At 33.0% G+C, this 18,356-nt stretch overlaps 1 protein-coding gene across 1 annotated transcript; it reads left to right on the top strand.

The window, feature by feature from the left end:
* Positions 1-2,478: 2,478 nt before the first annotated feature.
* LOC143536470 (zinc finger BED domain-containing protein RICESLEEPER 3-like) lies at positions 2,479-3,249 on the top strand. The gene is made up of 2 exons (XM_077030452.1): positions 2,479-2,773; positions 2,843-3,249. The coding sequence occupies exons 1-2, from the start codon at positions 2,479-2,481 to the stop codon at positions 3,247-3,249; spliced, it is 702 nt and encodes a 233-aa protein (XP_076886567.1).
* Positions 3,250-18,356: the final 15,107 nt, after the last annotated feature.

Below are 18,356 nucleotides of genomic sequence, written 5' to 3'. Positions count from 1 at the left end.
GTTGGTCCGCTTGCAAGTTCTTTGTAGAAATTAGTGATTTGTTGAAGAAAGCTAGGGTTTTAGGTGGTTGGGGAGCAGATCTGAGGCGAGGACTGTGGTGCAGAGGTTGATTTTTGATTGACCGAATTAGGTTTTTGGCTGGCGAATTCCGGTTATTCTTCATCAAAGGATGGTGACGCTGAATCGGTGAGATGTAGAATCAAGAGACAGAGACGACAATTAGGGTTTGTGACGTTGAAAAAGTGGGAAGATGGAGAAAAGGAACGACTCAAAAATAGGGATGGCAAAAATCCCCGAATCCGACGGGGAAACCCGAAAACCGGCTTATTTCGGGTCGGGTCGGGTTTTGTTTTTTCGGTTTCGGGTCGGGTTTCGGAGATTGTTTCGGGGATTGTTTCGGGTTCGGGTTCGGGTTTGGGTTCAGGTACCCCCGCCCCGCCCCGCCCCGATATAATATATAAATATAAATATAAATAATATATATATATATATATATATATATATATATTAAAAACCTAAACCTACATCCAGACATCCACTCATCCAGACTCCGCCACCGCCAGTCCGCCCCCGATTCACTCAATCGCCGTCTGCACCACCATCACCATCCACTCAATCGCCGTCTGCACCACCGGACCACCCTCCTCCTCCTCCTCGTTTTGATCCCAGCCGAAGTATGTAATCTCACTCTTTAATCACACACACACACCATTCTTTTCTTCCCCACTATCACACACACACCGAAGTATGTTTTCTCCTTTTTTAGGGTTTTTCATTTGAAATTGACCTAATTTTGTTGTTGTTGCATATCGTATGATACACCGTTCTCTTTGCGATTGATGATTGACATGATAATTGATTTGGGGAATCTAATTTGTTTTAGGGGTTTCCTCTTTCCATGATAATAGACTATATTAATATTAATATTATCCTCAATTATATTCATATTCTTACTCTATGGCCTCTCGGTCTCTGTTTCATTCCACCGCTTTCTCATCCTACCACCTGTAAGATCCCTAATTCTCTTATTATTATTATTATTATTATTATTATTATTATTATTATTATTATTTCACCTGTTTTCACTCCAACTTATGTTAACGTAAATATTAACGAACTTATTCCGATCGAATTGCATGTTTTAATGTAAATCGTATTGAACTTATTGATTTCTGCTAGCTAGCTATTTAACTGCTCCTGCATTGAATAATTAGACTGTAGTTGACTGTTGATTGTATTCGGTGAGTACGTGTAGTCAAATTAGACAGTTTGGCAGTTTGCGTGTTGTGGCTATTGAGATGAGTTTGGATTGGAGCTGGATAGTGTTTGTAAGTATGTGATCGATGGCTTGTTGATGAATGAGATGGCGATTTAGGTTAACTTGATTAACTCTGACATGAGTTCCGATTGAATTATATGTAACACGTAAGTCGTATTGAAGTTATTGATTTCGGTTAGCTAATTAGCTGCTGCATTGAATAATTTTTTTAGCTCTGATGATTTTCGTGTTTCGTTAGGTTGTTAATTATTGTTTTTGTGTCGTCGTCGTGTTAGAATGAGCTAATTCGATTCTCCACCGCTCCTTTTAATACAACGAGCGGAAGTCATGTCATGTCAGAGTTCATCAAGTTAACCTAAATCGCCATCTCATTCACCAAGAAGCCATCAATCATACACTGAGAAACATTTCCAGTTTCCAATCCAAATCTATTTCAATAGTCAAATATGCAAACCGTTTAGATAAACACATGCTAACCATATACAATCAACGTCTCAAATTGATTATGAATGGTGATTTTGGGAATTTTCAAGCTGTAATAAGCGGAGGCGAATCGAAGAAGAATAGGTTTAAAGTTAATTCTTTTTGTTTTAAATAAATTAATAGATGTAAACACCAGTGAATAACCTGCTCATATTAAGTATGATCTCATTGTTTACTCTTGAATAAATTCAACAATAGAAGAAAGCAGTTAAGCCAAATAATTTGTAGTGTAGCAGGTATACATAGACCCATTGTGTAACTAGCAATCATGAGCCACTAGTCCATTCTATATAATCTTCTCTAGTTCTCTTTACTTTGGATAGGAAACTTGATAATGTTTTTAGAAATTTTCAAGTATTAAGCAGGGGTGAGTTGAAGAAAAATAGGTTTAAAGCTAACTCTCTTGTGTTTTAAATAATATGATTGACATAACCACTAATGAATAAGCCTGTTCATATGAAGTATAATCTCATTGATTCCTCTATAAATTCTATAATAGAAGAAAGCAGTCGAGCCTCTTAATTTGTAGTGTAGCTGGTATACATTGACCTATCAATCTATCATGCACTAGCAATCACGAGCCACTGGTCCATATTGTATAATCTTCTTTAATTCTCTTTACTATGTCTTTAATTTGTTATCTTCTAGCAGCCTGTAGTTGGCTTTTGCTTAAAGTCTTCTATGTGCCATTCTATTTCAGTTGCATCTACAACTATATGGCATCACAAGGTGATAAATTTGCTTCAGACACTTGTACTCCTACTCCCGTTGCTTCAAACACTCCTACTTATTCTACTCCTCAAGGAAGCAGTGAAGGGGTACATGATTCTAATGAACCACCACCAACTAACTTTACTACCCACGATGAGTCTAACCTTGATGATACTTTTGAAGATGGTCAAAATGTCGGTGGTAAAAGGAAAAGATCTGCCGTGTGGAACCATTTTAAATTAATGAAAGTGAACGGTGAAGATAAGGCGGAATGTAACTATTGTAAGAAAAAGCTAGGAGGTTCAAGCAAAAACGGCACATCGCATTTACGAGATCATTTTGAACGTTGTCCAAGACGAACTGTTAAAGATATACGACAAAGCATCTTGATTATGGAGCAAAAGAAAGTTGATGGTAGTTCATCATATCTCTCCAACTACACGTTTAATCCAGACAACTCAAGGAGAGATCTCGCGGAGATGATTATTGTGCACGAGTATCCTCTTACAACGGTGGACCATCATGGTTTTAGAAAGTTTGTTCAAGGTCTTCAACCTTTGTTTAAGGTTCCGAGTCGAAATACCATCAAGAGCGACATTTTAAAAATTTATGAATATGAAAGGGTGAAAACTAAGAAACTATTAGGGAGGATCACAAGTAGAGTGGCAATAACTACTGATATGTGGACAGCTAACCATCAAAGAAAAGGGTTTATGGCCGTCACTGCACACTTTATAGATGACTCTTGGAACTTGCAAAGCCGAATCATGAGGTAAAGCATATATATTGTACAAGTCTAATATAAAGTTAGTTTAAAACTTTAAATGTATTTTACACTTATATTGATGCATAAATTTTATATAGGTTTATTTATGTGCCTGCACCACATACAGCTGATGTTCTTGCAGATACGCTATATGATTGTCTATGTGATTGGAATATTGATAGAAAAGTGTCTACTCTTACCGTTGATAATTGTACCACAAATGATGCAATTATCAACAAGTTACTACAGAAGCTTCCATTGAGATCACTCATGAGGAAAGGAGAGTTGTTTCATATGCGTTGTTGCGCGCACATTCTCAATTTGATTGTTCAAGATGGTTTGTCTGTTATTGAGGATGGGATTGAAAGAATTAGAGATAGTGTTTTATTTTGGTCTGCATCAGGAAAAAGAGAGCAAAAATTTGAGGAAGCAGCCAATCAACTTGAAATGGAATACACAAAGAAACTGATCGTTGATTGCAAGACTCGCTGGAACTCTACTTATTTGATGCTTAGTGTTGCTATACCTTATAGACATGTTTTCACGCGATTAAAGCAAAGAGAGCCCAGGTATACTAGTTTGCCTACGGACCTTGATTGGGACTTAGCAACTGAGATATGTAACAAGCTACAACTATTCTATCGGGTAACTCTTTTGTTTTCTGGTAACAAGTATCCTACTGCTAATGTCTTTTTCCCTTTTATATGTGAGATTCGTTTTTCTATGCGGGAGTGGACTAAGTCTTCTATTGTTGACATTAGTCTAATGGCGTATAAAATGAGTATCAAGTTTGATAAATATTGGTCTGTAATTCATGGGATTATGGGGATGGCTGCGGTTTTAGATCCACGTTACAAGCTAAAATACGTAGAGTTGCTTATGCCTGCCTTATACGGTGAAGAAATGGCAAAGGAAGAGTTTAAATCTCTTGAGGATTTTGTCCGAGCTTTTTTTAAAGAATATGAATCTACCAACTCACGTGGTAAAAACTACTATGAAGGTATAATCATATTAATATTTAATGAGTATAAATATAAATTGCTAATATTTGATTTATCTTGATTCACATTAATTTATAGGTGGTGGTTCTAGTTCATCTTTATTCAGTTCGGGGTTGTCAGAGTGTTCTTCTGGTGGATTCCAAAAATTCCTATCTGACATTAAATCCAAAGCTAAGGTGAATGATGACTTGAATGATATGGCAGAGTTAGATAACTACTTGAAAGAAAATCTTTTGCCTGATGAAGTAGAACTGGATTTGTTGCTTTGGTGGAAGACAAATGGAGGTAAGTATCCGACACTTCAAAGGATGGCAAAAGATGTATTGGCAATTCCAGTTTCCACCGTTGCCTCTGAATCTGCGTTCAGTACAAGTGGAAGATTAATAAGTCCTCACCGAAGTCGACTTCACCCAAAAACTTTGGAGGCTTTAATGTGTGCTCAAAGTTGGTTGTTGAATGAGATTCGAGGTAACGCTATATTGAATATTACATTATTACTCATGTTATTTATCTTCATAATCATGAATATATGTTTATGTTATTACTATTAAATATAGAAACTTGTTCGGAAGAGACCGAGGCATATTGCCGCACCATTGAATATGAAATGGATGTGGAAGAGGTAATAATATTTATAAAATTTACTATTTTTGTAACATAGCTTTTATTCTTTTAACTTGGTTGATTTATTGATAAATATTCTTAATGTAGGTAGGTACTAAAGAAAGTGGCACGACGACTTTGGATGATTTGGTTTGATTTGGTATTTAGATTTGGTCGCAAGTTTGTAGTTTGTGTATTTGGCATGATTTTTCGGCCATGTAGACTTGGTTTTATTTCCTTTGTAACACATTGTTTCAGCTTTCATGTGTGTGATGCAGAAGTTTATTTCGATAAATGTTCAGTTATGTGATGAACCAATTTCGGGTCGGGTCGGATCGGTTTCGGGTTTTCGGGTTCGGGGACGGGGCGGGTCGGGGGGGGGGGGTACAAAAAACCAAACGGGGAATCCCCGATTTAAACCCGACGGGTAATGGGGCGGGTACGGGGATGGTTTTTGGTTTCGGGTTCGGGTTCGGGTTAAGCAAAACCCGCCCCAAACCCGCCCCGTTGCCATTCCTACTCAAAAACACGTAAGGCATGTGATAATGGCATGAGAGGTTCTAACACGTTTTCTAATCTGGGTATCGAGACCTGTGGATAGTACCCATAACCCGCAAAAATTTAAGGTTTAAATAAATGAGAAGTCATAATTTTTAAACGGAGCATTCTGGTTGCACAAGAGGGGGGGGGGGGTAGGGATGACAATGAAACCCGAACACAATGGGAAAACCCGAGACCCGACGTAAACGGGACGGGTAATACTCAACCCATTAGGGTTTGGAACGGGTTTGGGATTTGTTTTGAATTTTTTTGTGGGTTTGCGACAGGTTTGGGATTTCTAATATGCTCAACATAGACCCATTTACCCGATTATATACCCGATGTAGCTTATTATATATATATATACTATATTCTAAATAGATTATTTGTCGAAATTTGTTTATGTCAATTATTTGAGATATTTTACCTTTATGATAACCATATTTGTAATCAATTAGTTATATTTTGTCAAAACCTGGTAGAAACCCGACGGGTTTTGAGCCGGGTTTTAACATTCGTTACTTTTCAAACACAAAAACTCAACCCATTTTAAATTTTCGGTTTTGTTTACATACATACATACATACATACATACATATATATATATATAATATTATAATGTATCTCAAGTTTCGTTTCTTATGTTTTACGTGACATTCGTTATATTTATACGTATTCGTTAAACCAAACCATTTCAATTTTATTCGTATTTAACGTTCATCGTTAATGTTATTCATGAGGATTTACGTTTATCATGCATTCGTTCCTTTTCCTCTTGACCAATTAATGAAAGACTCCGGGATTCAAAGTTATTTAAATTTAATCAATTCACAAACTATCTGGTGTTATATGTTAATAATTCCAATCATACTTACTGTTAACTAATTTATAACTTTTCAAAAGTTCAAGGTTCAAATTGAAATTCTATTTTAAACTAATACAAAAACTGCAGGGACCCAAAGTTGTAATTGTGATTTAAATTATAATATTTTAATAATAAAAACATTCCAGTCACCACCCACCCACATTTTTCCAGCCCGATTTTCCAGCCACCAGAAAACGGCTCCGGCCACCCTCAAAACCCCGCGATTTCCACTCCTTTGACCTGTTAAATTAGCATAACGAACACTATAAAAAAAATGTCATATAGTGACACACAAAAGGTGCCACTAAGACACCATAAAGTGCCACTAAAGACCTCTATAAGAATGTGCGGCACACAAAAAAAATGCCACTAGAAGCGGTGACGCTAAAGCTTTTTAGTGGCACTTTTTTTATATATCGCACAAAGTTCTTAGGGATTTAGTGGCACTTTTTTTGTCACATATAATAAAATACTTTTTGTGACACAATTTTTATGCCTTTGAAAAGTAATCATATTTCATATCCATACTTGTTTTAGTGTCAATTTTTATCTGCCACAATCTAAAAAAAAATGATGACACAAATTTTGTGTCATTAAAAACTTATTCTATTTAAATATATGCACTACTTCTAGTAGCACATAATTTTGCCACTAAATCACATGATTTACAATATTAAATAAAAGTTTAATAAAACTGCAAATGTAGAAATCATAATATTATAACTTCAATAAATATGTTCAATCCGAAACATATTCCGAATGTAAGACAATGATATCTAATAGGTAACATATTCCAAATGTTTACATGATGAGTCTGAACGTTCTTTTAGGAGAGACTTTCACTTTCATATTCCGAATGTAAGACAATGTTACGTTAACTGCAATGTGAACGAAAATTTAAAGATCAATTATCCAAATGTCTTTCTTGTCCTATAAAATGGAAAGCTTTGGTTGTTCAATTTGATGCCAAGATTACAAAAGCCATAATAGTCAAAAAGTAGCAGGTTAAAAATAATTACCATTATCATTATAAATTCTTGAAGATGATACGCCGTTAACTGCTAAAGAGTTGCTATAGACTAAAGAACCAATATATGGATCTAAAAAATATAAATGAAACAAATGTTAGTACATAAATACGCAATCATAAAAGAACAAATAATGGATCATACATGCAATCACCTGTACGTTTATTTTGCATAGAACTGAAGACAAGTTTGCATTTGGGATATGTTCTTCGATGATGATAGCCATAGCATTTATTACACTATTTAGCTAATCAATAGTTTGTAAATATGTAGAAGAAGCACCATCACTTTTTGCGGCTGACGTCCTTCCAACTAATCGAACATATCCTCTTTTATCTGGTCCTTTTAACTTTTGAGTAGTCACCGTTTGTAAAATCATTAGATCACAAAGTGTGATTATAGATCATGTTTGCCATAAAAAACAAACTTAATTCTAAAAAAAGATCATGTCTTCTATCAAACAAATAATGTAATATTTACAGGCATTTTAATTAATTTTTCATAACACAAGGTGACAACGCTCTATTTAGGTCACTATTGTACTATTTATACAAGTAAAGCATTACTACAACCCATATCCATACCAAAATCCCAATGAATCTCATCCCACTTACAGTTGCTATATTATGCCACTTCCGATAATAACTAGGATACATGTTCACAAGAACATAGAGAAATTTGTGAATTAAAATAAACAGAAGAGGTGTATTTTAGCTATGATAACATGTTATTGTAATATTCAGTTATCTACTTGATCGGTTGTTATATAAGTGCCTATATTGCAGCCGTAACATGTAATCATAAGAATACTTGAAGTGCATTGGTAAAATATGTAAAACAAATTCACTACTTAAATAATCAAAAGCTTACTTTAGATTAACCCCAAATGTTCAAATTAAAAACTTACATATTGAACTATAAGTAGGAGCATACAAATTAAATATCAACTTACAAGAAGCATGCATTATAGTAATTATCAAGATGTTGTCATCTATCATATATGCAAATCACATATCAAAGTAAGACTTAAAACCTTCTTAGTTTGATACCCAAAATAACTATGTTGGATACAGTTTACAAATGAGGAATAATAAATAAATAAAACAGAATCAAGACTTGATAAACGACTAAATTAATTAAAGATTCAACTCATATATTATTAGCACTACTGCAATGTTATATATTTTGGTCACTCATTAGAGTTGCTAGTTATGGTTCTATGTTTAACATTAGTAATTATACAGATTGTTACTGCTCAATATGTTAAATAATACACAGGCAACGATCATATAAATTGATGTGTCCATCTGCCCAAAATTTGAATGTGCTAAATCAAATAAGTAGTAACTGTTTTATGCAAGTTGAACTTCGTCAATTAAACAATGCTAGTACTTTCATAAAAATTAACAAAGACTTTTCGGAATGTGTTATTTTGTGTTTAGTTAATCACCAAATTGGGTTCTTCTTAACAACATTGTTATAATATTTAATATTCATTAAGTGCTAGGATTAAAATGAGTCAGCCTATTGAGATATAGGGGAAATCAAGCAAATCAAAATTAATCAAGGACATAGTCGTCGGAATATAAACCAAATAAAAATTAATAGTCCATGAGCGCATATCCAGAAAAGATGTATGTATCTATTTAAGTATGTATGATGTTCGTATGGTTAACCTAATCGAAAAGGGAGGTCCAATTGAATACCTGGTAACGCGAATCTAACACAATGACTTGAGGAGGTCGGTAGAAGCAAACGGAGAGCAATTGTTCAACGGATGACATCCTTTATACGCCCGTTCCTCGGTGAAATAATCGATCAAGAGAGGCTAATTCAATGGTTGAATAGGTAGGTATAAACAGTCAAGAAGAACGCCGGTTAGGGATTGAACAGATATTCATTTTCATCTATCTTTATTTTAAAATGGGTTGGGTCGAACGGGTCATGGGTCAAAACGAGTTTGGGTCATAAGGAGTTAAGGTCAGAACGGGTCAACAAAAAAGGGTTGTTTTGGTTTGGGTCATAATAGGTTAGGGTCGGAACGAGTCCAAACGGGGTTTCGTTTTTTTTTTAACGAGAATAGTGGTGGAAACATTTTTTAGTATTTTTAGATTTTTTTATTTCATATTATGAGTTATGATTTTTTTATTATTTTTTTAAGGGGTTTTCTATTAAGATAAAAAAAACCTCTTAAAAGAAATATTAAAAAATAATAATAATAAAATCATAACTTAAGATATAATAAAAAACAAAAAAAGGTAAAAAAACCAAAATGTTTCCTCCATTGTCCTCGTTCCATAAAAAAACGAGAAATCAAACCGAAACCGAAAAATCAATGAAAATGAAACAAAAAGCCAATATCGAACCAAATCAATCGAAATAAAAAAAAAATCAATCAAAACAAAACTAAAAATATTGAAACGAACAAAAACAAAACTAAAAAAACGGACAAAAACGAAACAAAAAACGAGTCCGGAATCGACCAAAAAGAAACCAAAACCCAACACATTCTGTGTGAAAACTCGTGTTGGCTTAAACCTGAACCGAACCCATTCCAATTTCAAACCCATTTCGTGCCAAAACCTGTCTCGTGCGGAACCCGTTCTGATCCGAAACCTGCCAAATTTCCTTAGAACACTAACCCATATCGACCCATTTCTTTAAATATGTCGACCCATTTTGACTTGAAAATAACAAGATGAAATTTCAAATGACCCATTTTGATCCATTTAGTTAAAATCTTCACTCCAAATCAACTCATTTAATTTTTAAAACAACCCAAGTTGACCCATTTGAAATTGTTTGGGCCAAGATTGTCACCCCTAGTGTTCACACACCACTTTTCACCTGTAAGACTCAAATAGGCCTATACGAGTCGTGTACAGACCATAGGCTCTGAGCTGTTAAAGACCTAAACGGCTTGTATAGGGCTGTACGGGTCGTATAGGCTAAAAAAGTTGTTTTTTGTATCCCCTCTGTACACTTGTCAATCATGTGTGGCAATACGTCCCGCAAAGTCCTATACGAGCCGTATAGGCCTGTACAGTCACCATGGAGGTGGTGTATGAATATTACATCCCTATTTAACTATTATTATCATATATTCTACCTTCTCCTTTTTATCCAATTATTTTTTTGAATAGCAGAAAAAGAATTTCCAAGATACTGTGTACGGGGTTTCCTAATGGTAAAAGGCCATCATCGTCAGCTGGCTCAATCTAGCAGTACGGAACCCTTAAGAGCCTCCAAGTTACATCATGTTCCGTGGAAAACCCACCCACCCAAAAACGCACTAGAGGGAATGTGAAAAGGCTGTGGAAATTTATAAATATATAATGCTTTTAATTTATATTTATATTAAAAATAAAAAATTTTATTATACACTTTTTAAAATTACATTCTATAATGTTATATGCATACATATTTATCTTGTTAAAAACTAAAGCAATTCTTATATTAATTTTTGAATTTAAAATAATTTGTTATCTTGAAAAGATAAAATTCCTTCCTCCAGCTTATATGATTTCCATCCATAACTCAATTTTGAGGCTCATTTCCCCCCTTCCACAAACTTCCCTCCAACCTAAATCATGTTCCCGCCACCTCATTGACCCTAATCCTGTGTTTCTTCACCGAAAATCACGTTGGCTCTTTATGAACAAAGATGTGAAGGAGACTTTTGATATATAACTATCAAGCCTCTAACTTTTTAGTAATTAGGATTTCTATTCTCGGAAAACAATGATTTGGAGTAATCAGATGGATGTTATTTAGTAACAAATCACGGTTTATGCTACAATTGTAAGCAACTTGTTGATTTGTATGTATCAGGGCTGGATTTTAATTTGTCAAGAAGATTTGAGAAGGAGGAATAATGTCATTTTCTAAACGAGTTAATAACTCCTTTGCTATTCGATTTCTAGATTATACTTCTTTGTGATTAATGAGGAAATCATTGATGGCTTTTGGCTTCTCCGATTATACAAGGAATTCACACTTTGCAGATTACAGGGAGTCTCCATGGTCATAATCAACAATTCTGTTACTATTTGATGTATTGATTTCTTTTTCGCATACAGTGGTCTTATATCATTGAGGCTATTAATATTTAATCCTTGGTTGAGTTTGGTATTCCAGCAAAAAAATATTTTTTTCATTGCGTCAATAGTTAAGTAATCTCCTTGTAAAAGTTTTTAAACAAAATATTGTGATCTTTTTTTGTTTCAGATTTATTGTTATATACCCATTACAAGTGGCATGCCCCTTTATCAGTTCGATTCTAGCAATTGGTTGCAAGTGAGTTAATAATATTATTTGCTTTATAAGTGTTCTATCGTAAAAAATTTCCTAAATTGGTTGAATTTGGTCTTTGTTTGACTTTTTATTTTAATTTTCATCTGCTTTTACATGTCTTCTAAAGATTTTACTAAATTTAATTAAAGATCAGTTTATAACCTTGGGGTGTTACTATTTTGGATAGTGTATCACTGTATTGCCTAGCGTTTAGGGGTGTTAACGAGACGAGCTGAACCCGAGCTCACCTTATTTTAAATTAAGGGGTTCGAGCTCAGCTCTTGAATAGTTTATCAAACTTAAACTCGTCTCATTTATTATTTATGAAGTGTTTAATTATAAACTTTATATAATTTTATAATTATTTACATATGAATTTATAATTATAATTTTATACATAACATAGTATATATTACTTAGGTAATTTTTATCGTAATTTTATACATCATAATTCTTATATAATATACATTATACTTAAATAGGCCGTTTAGGTTGGCGAGCTAGCTTGAGCTCGATATGTGAAGCTTGTGCTTGTGATCGTTTGTTAAATGAGCCTCATTGAAAGCTTGAGCTTAGGCTTGAGCTCCTTTAAGGTGGGATTGATTCGAGTTCCTAACGAGCCGGTCTCGAGTAGTTCACGAGCACCTTCACTCGTTTACCACCTACTATTGTTTATTGGGACTTTTAATGTAATTCTAACTAAATATTATGATATTTTAATTATTCTATTGTAGCGATATGTCAAGGCTCAAAGTTGCATTGCATCAAATGATCGTACAGATTAATCAATCAACGATACACTTTATTTCTTGTGCATTCTTGTGCATTCTTGGTACTTAATGCACTGCAAATGTTTAGCTCAATGTATATTAGTTCTGATCAACTTTGATTACAGAGTCAACACTGCTAATAAAGTCAAACTAAACCAAAAGGTCAACTTTTGATAAAAAGTCAAAATTAACATCAAATTCACACAACTGGCTAGTAATAAATTAGTAGCAGCCAAGGTGAAACTTAGTGTTTCATTTTACTAGTACACAATTAAATAGATTTATCGATACCCTAAAATATAATAGTTAATTAAAAATATTCAATTAGGTGCCACCGCATTTCCATGTTACTCTGTATCATCGAAGTATTGCATGAATGGGAATCCAACCATATTTGGCATTTGTAATATAAGATCGGTTGTACATGTAAATTGATGAGCATTTGTTCACATGTAAATTGATGAGCATTTGTTCACACCAATAGATGAAATCGGTGGCATTAAAGCTAAACGTCATTAAAAATGTGTTAAGAAATATGGTGCACGCAAAGTGACATTAATAACCAAAATTTACGTTACACAAATGCTAAATGCCACAACAAATGTTGCCAAGAAAATATGGCATACATAAAACGCCATTAAATACCTAAACCTTAATGTCACAATTACCAAGCGCCACTAAAAGTGTGTGCCAAATATATATATGGCATACGCAAAGTGCCATTAAAACTTTAGTTTAGTGACACATATGCTAAATGCCATTAGAAGTGTGTGCCAAGCAAATGTGGCATACGAAAAGTGCCATTAAAACCGAAAATAGTGGCACAAAATTTAAATGTCATTAAAATCATGTGCCACCAAATGGCATTTTTTTTGTAGAGGAACTTAGACAGCAACGACCATCATTAATCGTCATTTTAATTGTGTTATAACATCCTATTAACGCCAATTATCTCCGTAACAACCGCCGGATAACCGGCCTACACATTCAACACCAATTAACGAACGAACGTTGCAATTAGGACTATAAATATGACCCAAACATCAGTCTAAAATCATCCACAACCTCTAGTCCGTCTGTTTTACTCTATACTTCCCGTAATCATTGATCCGAGATTCGTATTCCGGCCATCGAGGTTCTCCGTCAAATCTTATCGGTACCAGGTAACTTTTATATTGTTTTGACTCATTAAAAGCGGAGACAAATAAAACCCCTAAGCTAATTTAATCAATCATGGAATAGATTAAGAGAATTAGAATCTAGGGTTTTATGGTGAGAAAGATGAACTTAAACATAAAGTTAGCTATTTTTGTTTCTGTATTTAAACCAAACTTGTAACTTGGTCTGGTGGTAAAGACATATGAGTTATACACACCGGACCCGGCTTCGAACCCGGGTCAGTGCAGTTTGTGATTTTTTTTTGTAAACCAATTTTGTTTTATTATAATAACCAAATAAATATATTAAAAATTGTTATAAATCAAATAAACCATCAAAAGTCATTTTATATATTTTTTTTAAAACTAGATAAAATTTTTGTAAATTATAATTTATTATTTTCAACTAAAACCTAACTTCAATGTCCGATAATCGTTAAAATTAATTATGTTTCCGTTACTTTAATTCATTAGCTTCTTTTAAATTGTTAAACCGTCAAAAATAGATTTATAATTCATTAATATTAGCTTCATTAACTTTAATTCATTAATGTTAGTTTCATTAACTTTAATCCATTAACTACAATTCATTAGATTATAAATTGTTAGTTTAAACCAATAACATAATTAATTTTCCAGGATAAAATCCGTGCTCTGTAACTCTCATATTAGTGTTTAAAATTATGATATTAAAATACTTCAAATCATTAGATTTCCGTACGCTTTAAATAATATTATAAAATACGTTTCGTTAACTCTAAATATTATTATAATATATAAAAATGCCATAAAATAATAAAAGCTACATTAAATAATGCTTAACTTCTAAAACCAAATCAATAATAACGTTAATAATCCCATTAGTTTGGGCTTTGAATATTCGTATTTATTTTATTTATAGTTCGAGAAGTTCAATCGTTTGGGATTATTTAAAAGTACTTTCGGTTGCTTCGGTTTCATCATTGTGCTTACAGTTTATATTTCAAGTTATATTCGATTTCAAGTTGAGTTCTCACAACCCCTTTTTAAACGTTTTCATATTTTGGAGTAGCATATGTATCTTATTACAAATTCAATGTATTACGGTTTCTCTTACAAACTACAATTCACTATATGGGCTTGTGTGTTACATGATTACTTGCTAGAAATTACATGCACGTGATAGCCTCAATAAGTATGATCATACGCCCCCCTTTGCACTCAGGTCCATTTGTATCGAGTGGAAAAGGGCCTCATTATCCGAGTACGTTGGTTGTTACCAACTGGAAAGGACCTTACTTGCGCGATTACCCGAGTACGTTGGTTGATACCAACTGGAAATGACTTTATTTGCTCGTTTATTACTTGTCCATGAATTGTATGATTTTTACGTATTATATCAAACTGTGGGAATCTCACCAGCTATGTTCATAGCTGTCTTTATTTTATGCATATATTACAGGTGTAAAGATACAAGAATGAAAGTTAGAAGACACATAGCATGTCTATAGGATATTCAAAGACAACTTATCAATTGTTTATTTATTTGTTACAACTTGTATTATTTGATAAACTTGTGTTACATGAAGATTTAAATGTAATAATTGTATTATGGTCACCTAATAGTGTCACGTGTGTTTGAGCAATCTATACGTCACACTCAGGCGTTTCCGCTTTAGCTGGGGTGTTACAGATTGGTATCAGAGCCGTGGCTATAAGATAGGACATTAAACGTAGTATTCTAGGTAGCTATAGCTTATTTGTTTATTTGTTAGGGTTGCATGATAGAATTATATGAGCCTTTACTTGATTGTTTAAACGCACTTACTATTACTGGATTACTATACTGCTGATTTCATTAACGACTCATGAACACAAGTACACACATACACACAAGTCCAAGGCTTAGGCCTAAAACAAGTTTTCTCAAAAGCAATTTCAAGCAATTTTCTAATTCGGCGTTCCGATATTTCATCTTCTTAAAGACCATGTCCCCTTTGTGATAAGGAAATGGTTGCACTCCCTAGGATGTCACACAAGTCATGGTGGTTCATCCGACGTGTGACTCCGACCCTCAGTGTTTTACAATGTGTTTTAACTAAAAGACTGACAAGTCGTGGTGATACACGAATAACCAGCCTTTGGTTCCATTTGATTACGCGTTTTGATTTATACGCTGAAAGTCTGTCAAGTCATGGTGATACACGAATACCCAACTTTTGGTTCGATTTGATTACACATTTCTATTTTAAGAACATACAAATTATGATGAATCATACAACGTATGATTCCGAATACTTAATCATTTATATTGCGGTTTTGACAAGTCATTGGGATATGTGAATACTCGAATTTCAATTCGTTTTCTGTGTTTATATTCAGTGAAATTTCTAAAGGTCATGCTAGTACATAAATTGTTGAATTTCAACCCGTTTCTTAATTTATAAATTTAATTATTATTATTATAATTTGAATTGAAAATTCGAAAGGTCATGGTGATACATGAATAGTCGATTTTCAGTACTCATTTTCTCGTGTGTTTTAAATAGAATTCGAAAAGTCATGGTGATTAATGAATTGTCAATTTTCAATTCGTTTTCTTTATATAATTCGTTTATTATAGTTTTAATTGAAAATTCGAAAAGTTATTGTGGTACATAAACTCTCGATTTTCAATTAGATTTCATTACTCATATTAGATTTGTATTAATTCCGTGTTTTTATTTCAAATTTGATATATTTTTTATTCGAAAATTTACGAGATCAGTACTAACTCATTTAGCACTTCGATTTCGATTTCAAATTTTGTTTCATTCGATTGTACTTAGTTATTTATTTATATATTTATAGATGGATTCTAATTTTAGGAATCTCTCATATAACGTTTCTTTTGATTTTGATATGAATTTCATATTTACGTCCAATGTCACGTGAATTGTTCACACCTCATGTCTTCTCGTTCTCCTCGACGCTGCCCTCGAAACTCAACCCACAAAACGACAACCTAAAGCATCGAGTAAACGACCGCCATGATCCTGACCATGATTTCCACTAACCCCAACAATACATTCAAACCTCAAAGCTATGCCCAAGTCTATTCAAACCCAACATAACTCTTGGATATTCAAACCTAACCCAACAAAGATATTTACATAAGAACCCACCACTCCGCTACCGCGACGTCGAAATACTTCAAGCTATGATAATTTCGGTCACCTCATCAACTTTTTCCACGAAACTATACATACTTAACACTACATGTTTATTCTCACAACTTTTTACCCAACCATTTAATTCCCCACCTTATGCCTTACCTCATGCTCGCTACTATTGCAGTAACTCAAGCACATCCGTTATAAGGCCTCACTTGTTTCCGTCATGCCATACCTTACCCCACATCCCTTGACTATTAAAAAGTTTATTCGTTTTCTGACATCAATACCTAGTCTTTTCAAACTCATCAACCATTTCTAAATTTTTAAATGTATAAATTTTCATACATAATTTTCCACGTTTATTTCTTTATGTGAAAAATCAAATCTCGATTATTTTAAATAGTCAATTAACAAATATATATCCATATATATATATATATATTTCGTATAATCAAGATATTTTTCTAAAATAAATCTCATCTTAACCAAGTGGGTTATCCCCAATATTATTACTACACGTACAATTATTATTATTACTATAATTATTGTTATTATTATTATCTTTTAAAAAAAATTATTAATATCATAATATTGTTATTGTTATTATTATTATTATTATTATTCCAAAAAAAAGAACTTTAAAATAAAATTATTATTTCTTTTTGTTACAAACTAATCATATCACCTTTCACTCAATAACCAACTTCTACATACTTGTTAAATCCGTGGGTCCCGATAATAAAAATATTATCACTATAACAGTTATAACATTTGACGATCCTCCATAGTGCTTTCATAAGACACAACCCGACATAAAATCTTTTATACTAAAAGGTCTTATAAAGTTTCGCAAATTTTAGTACTTACTAAATGTTTCTTTGCAAATTATTATTATTTATTTATTTTTTTTCTTTCTTTCTTGGGTTAAAAAAATCACGTTTTTACAATTGATTTTCACAAATTTAAACGAAGCTCCACAATCGCTTCTTTTCCCTTTCCTTTTCAACGCCAATGAGTTTCGAGTTAATAAGTCATACCATCGTCCCCATAATAATTTTCATACCGCAATCCATTTTCAAGAAGACAAGCGTCGCAAGCTAACTTTTGAGTTCTTTTCTTTCTTCTTTATATACATATATTATTATATATATTTTCCGTTTGGACTGTATCGAAATAATTTTAGATAACGATTTCTTTCAAAGGTTATCTACGGAGTTAATATCGAACGTGATTAGTCGTTAATTAGTGAACTATTCCCATTCCTAGATACATCATGAATCAGTTTACATTGTTATTTCAATCCCGTGATCTATAACCGATTTCCCATAAACATAATCGTTTAGTGGAAGTTGGTGACTATGAACATGTTTATATACGTGTTGAGTTTATTATTGTTACATGAATCGTTTTGATTGTGTGATTTGTTCTATTTTCACTCAAAATTTTATATGAATCTTTATTTTGTTTCATCAATTTAACAAATGTTTTTAATCTTGAAAATTTCAATTATGTATTCTTGATTTCAGTGTTTATCAACTTGAGACGAATGTTTCACTTTGATCTCAAAATTTCAATTATTTATTTTGCGATTATTAATCTCAATGTGGTCTTTATTCACATTGGTATTTTATTGAAAATTTCCAAGAACTTAATCTACTTTGTTATTTTATTCAAGTTTCGTTTATCTTATTCTCGAACCCAATGCTCTACCGAATTTCGTATTTCT

Source organism: Bidens hawaiensis, unplaced genomic scaffold (assembly GCF_021521415.1).
Source record: "Bidens hawaiensis isolate Kalapana, Puna unplaced genomic scaffold, B.hawaiensis_p1.1 tig00010810_1, whole genome shotgun sequence".
Classification (NCBI taxonomy): domain Eukaryota; kingdom Viridiplantae; phylum Streptophyta; class Magnoliopsida; order Asterales; family Asteraceae; genus Bidens; species Bidens hawaiensis.
Note: the sequence above shows the minus strand (reverse complement) of the source record. Positions and strands in the feature narration are given on the sequence as shown.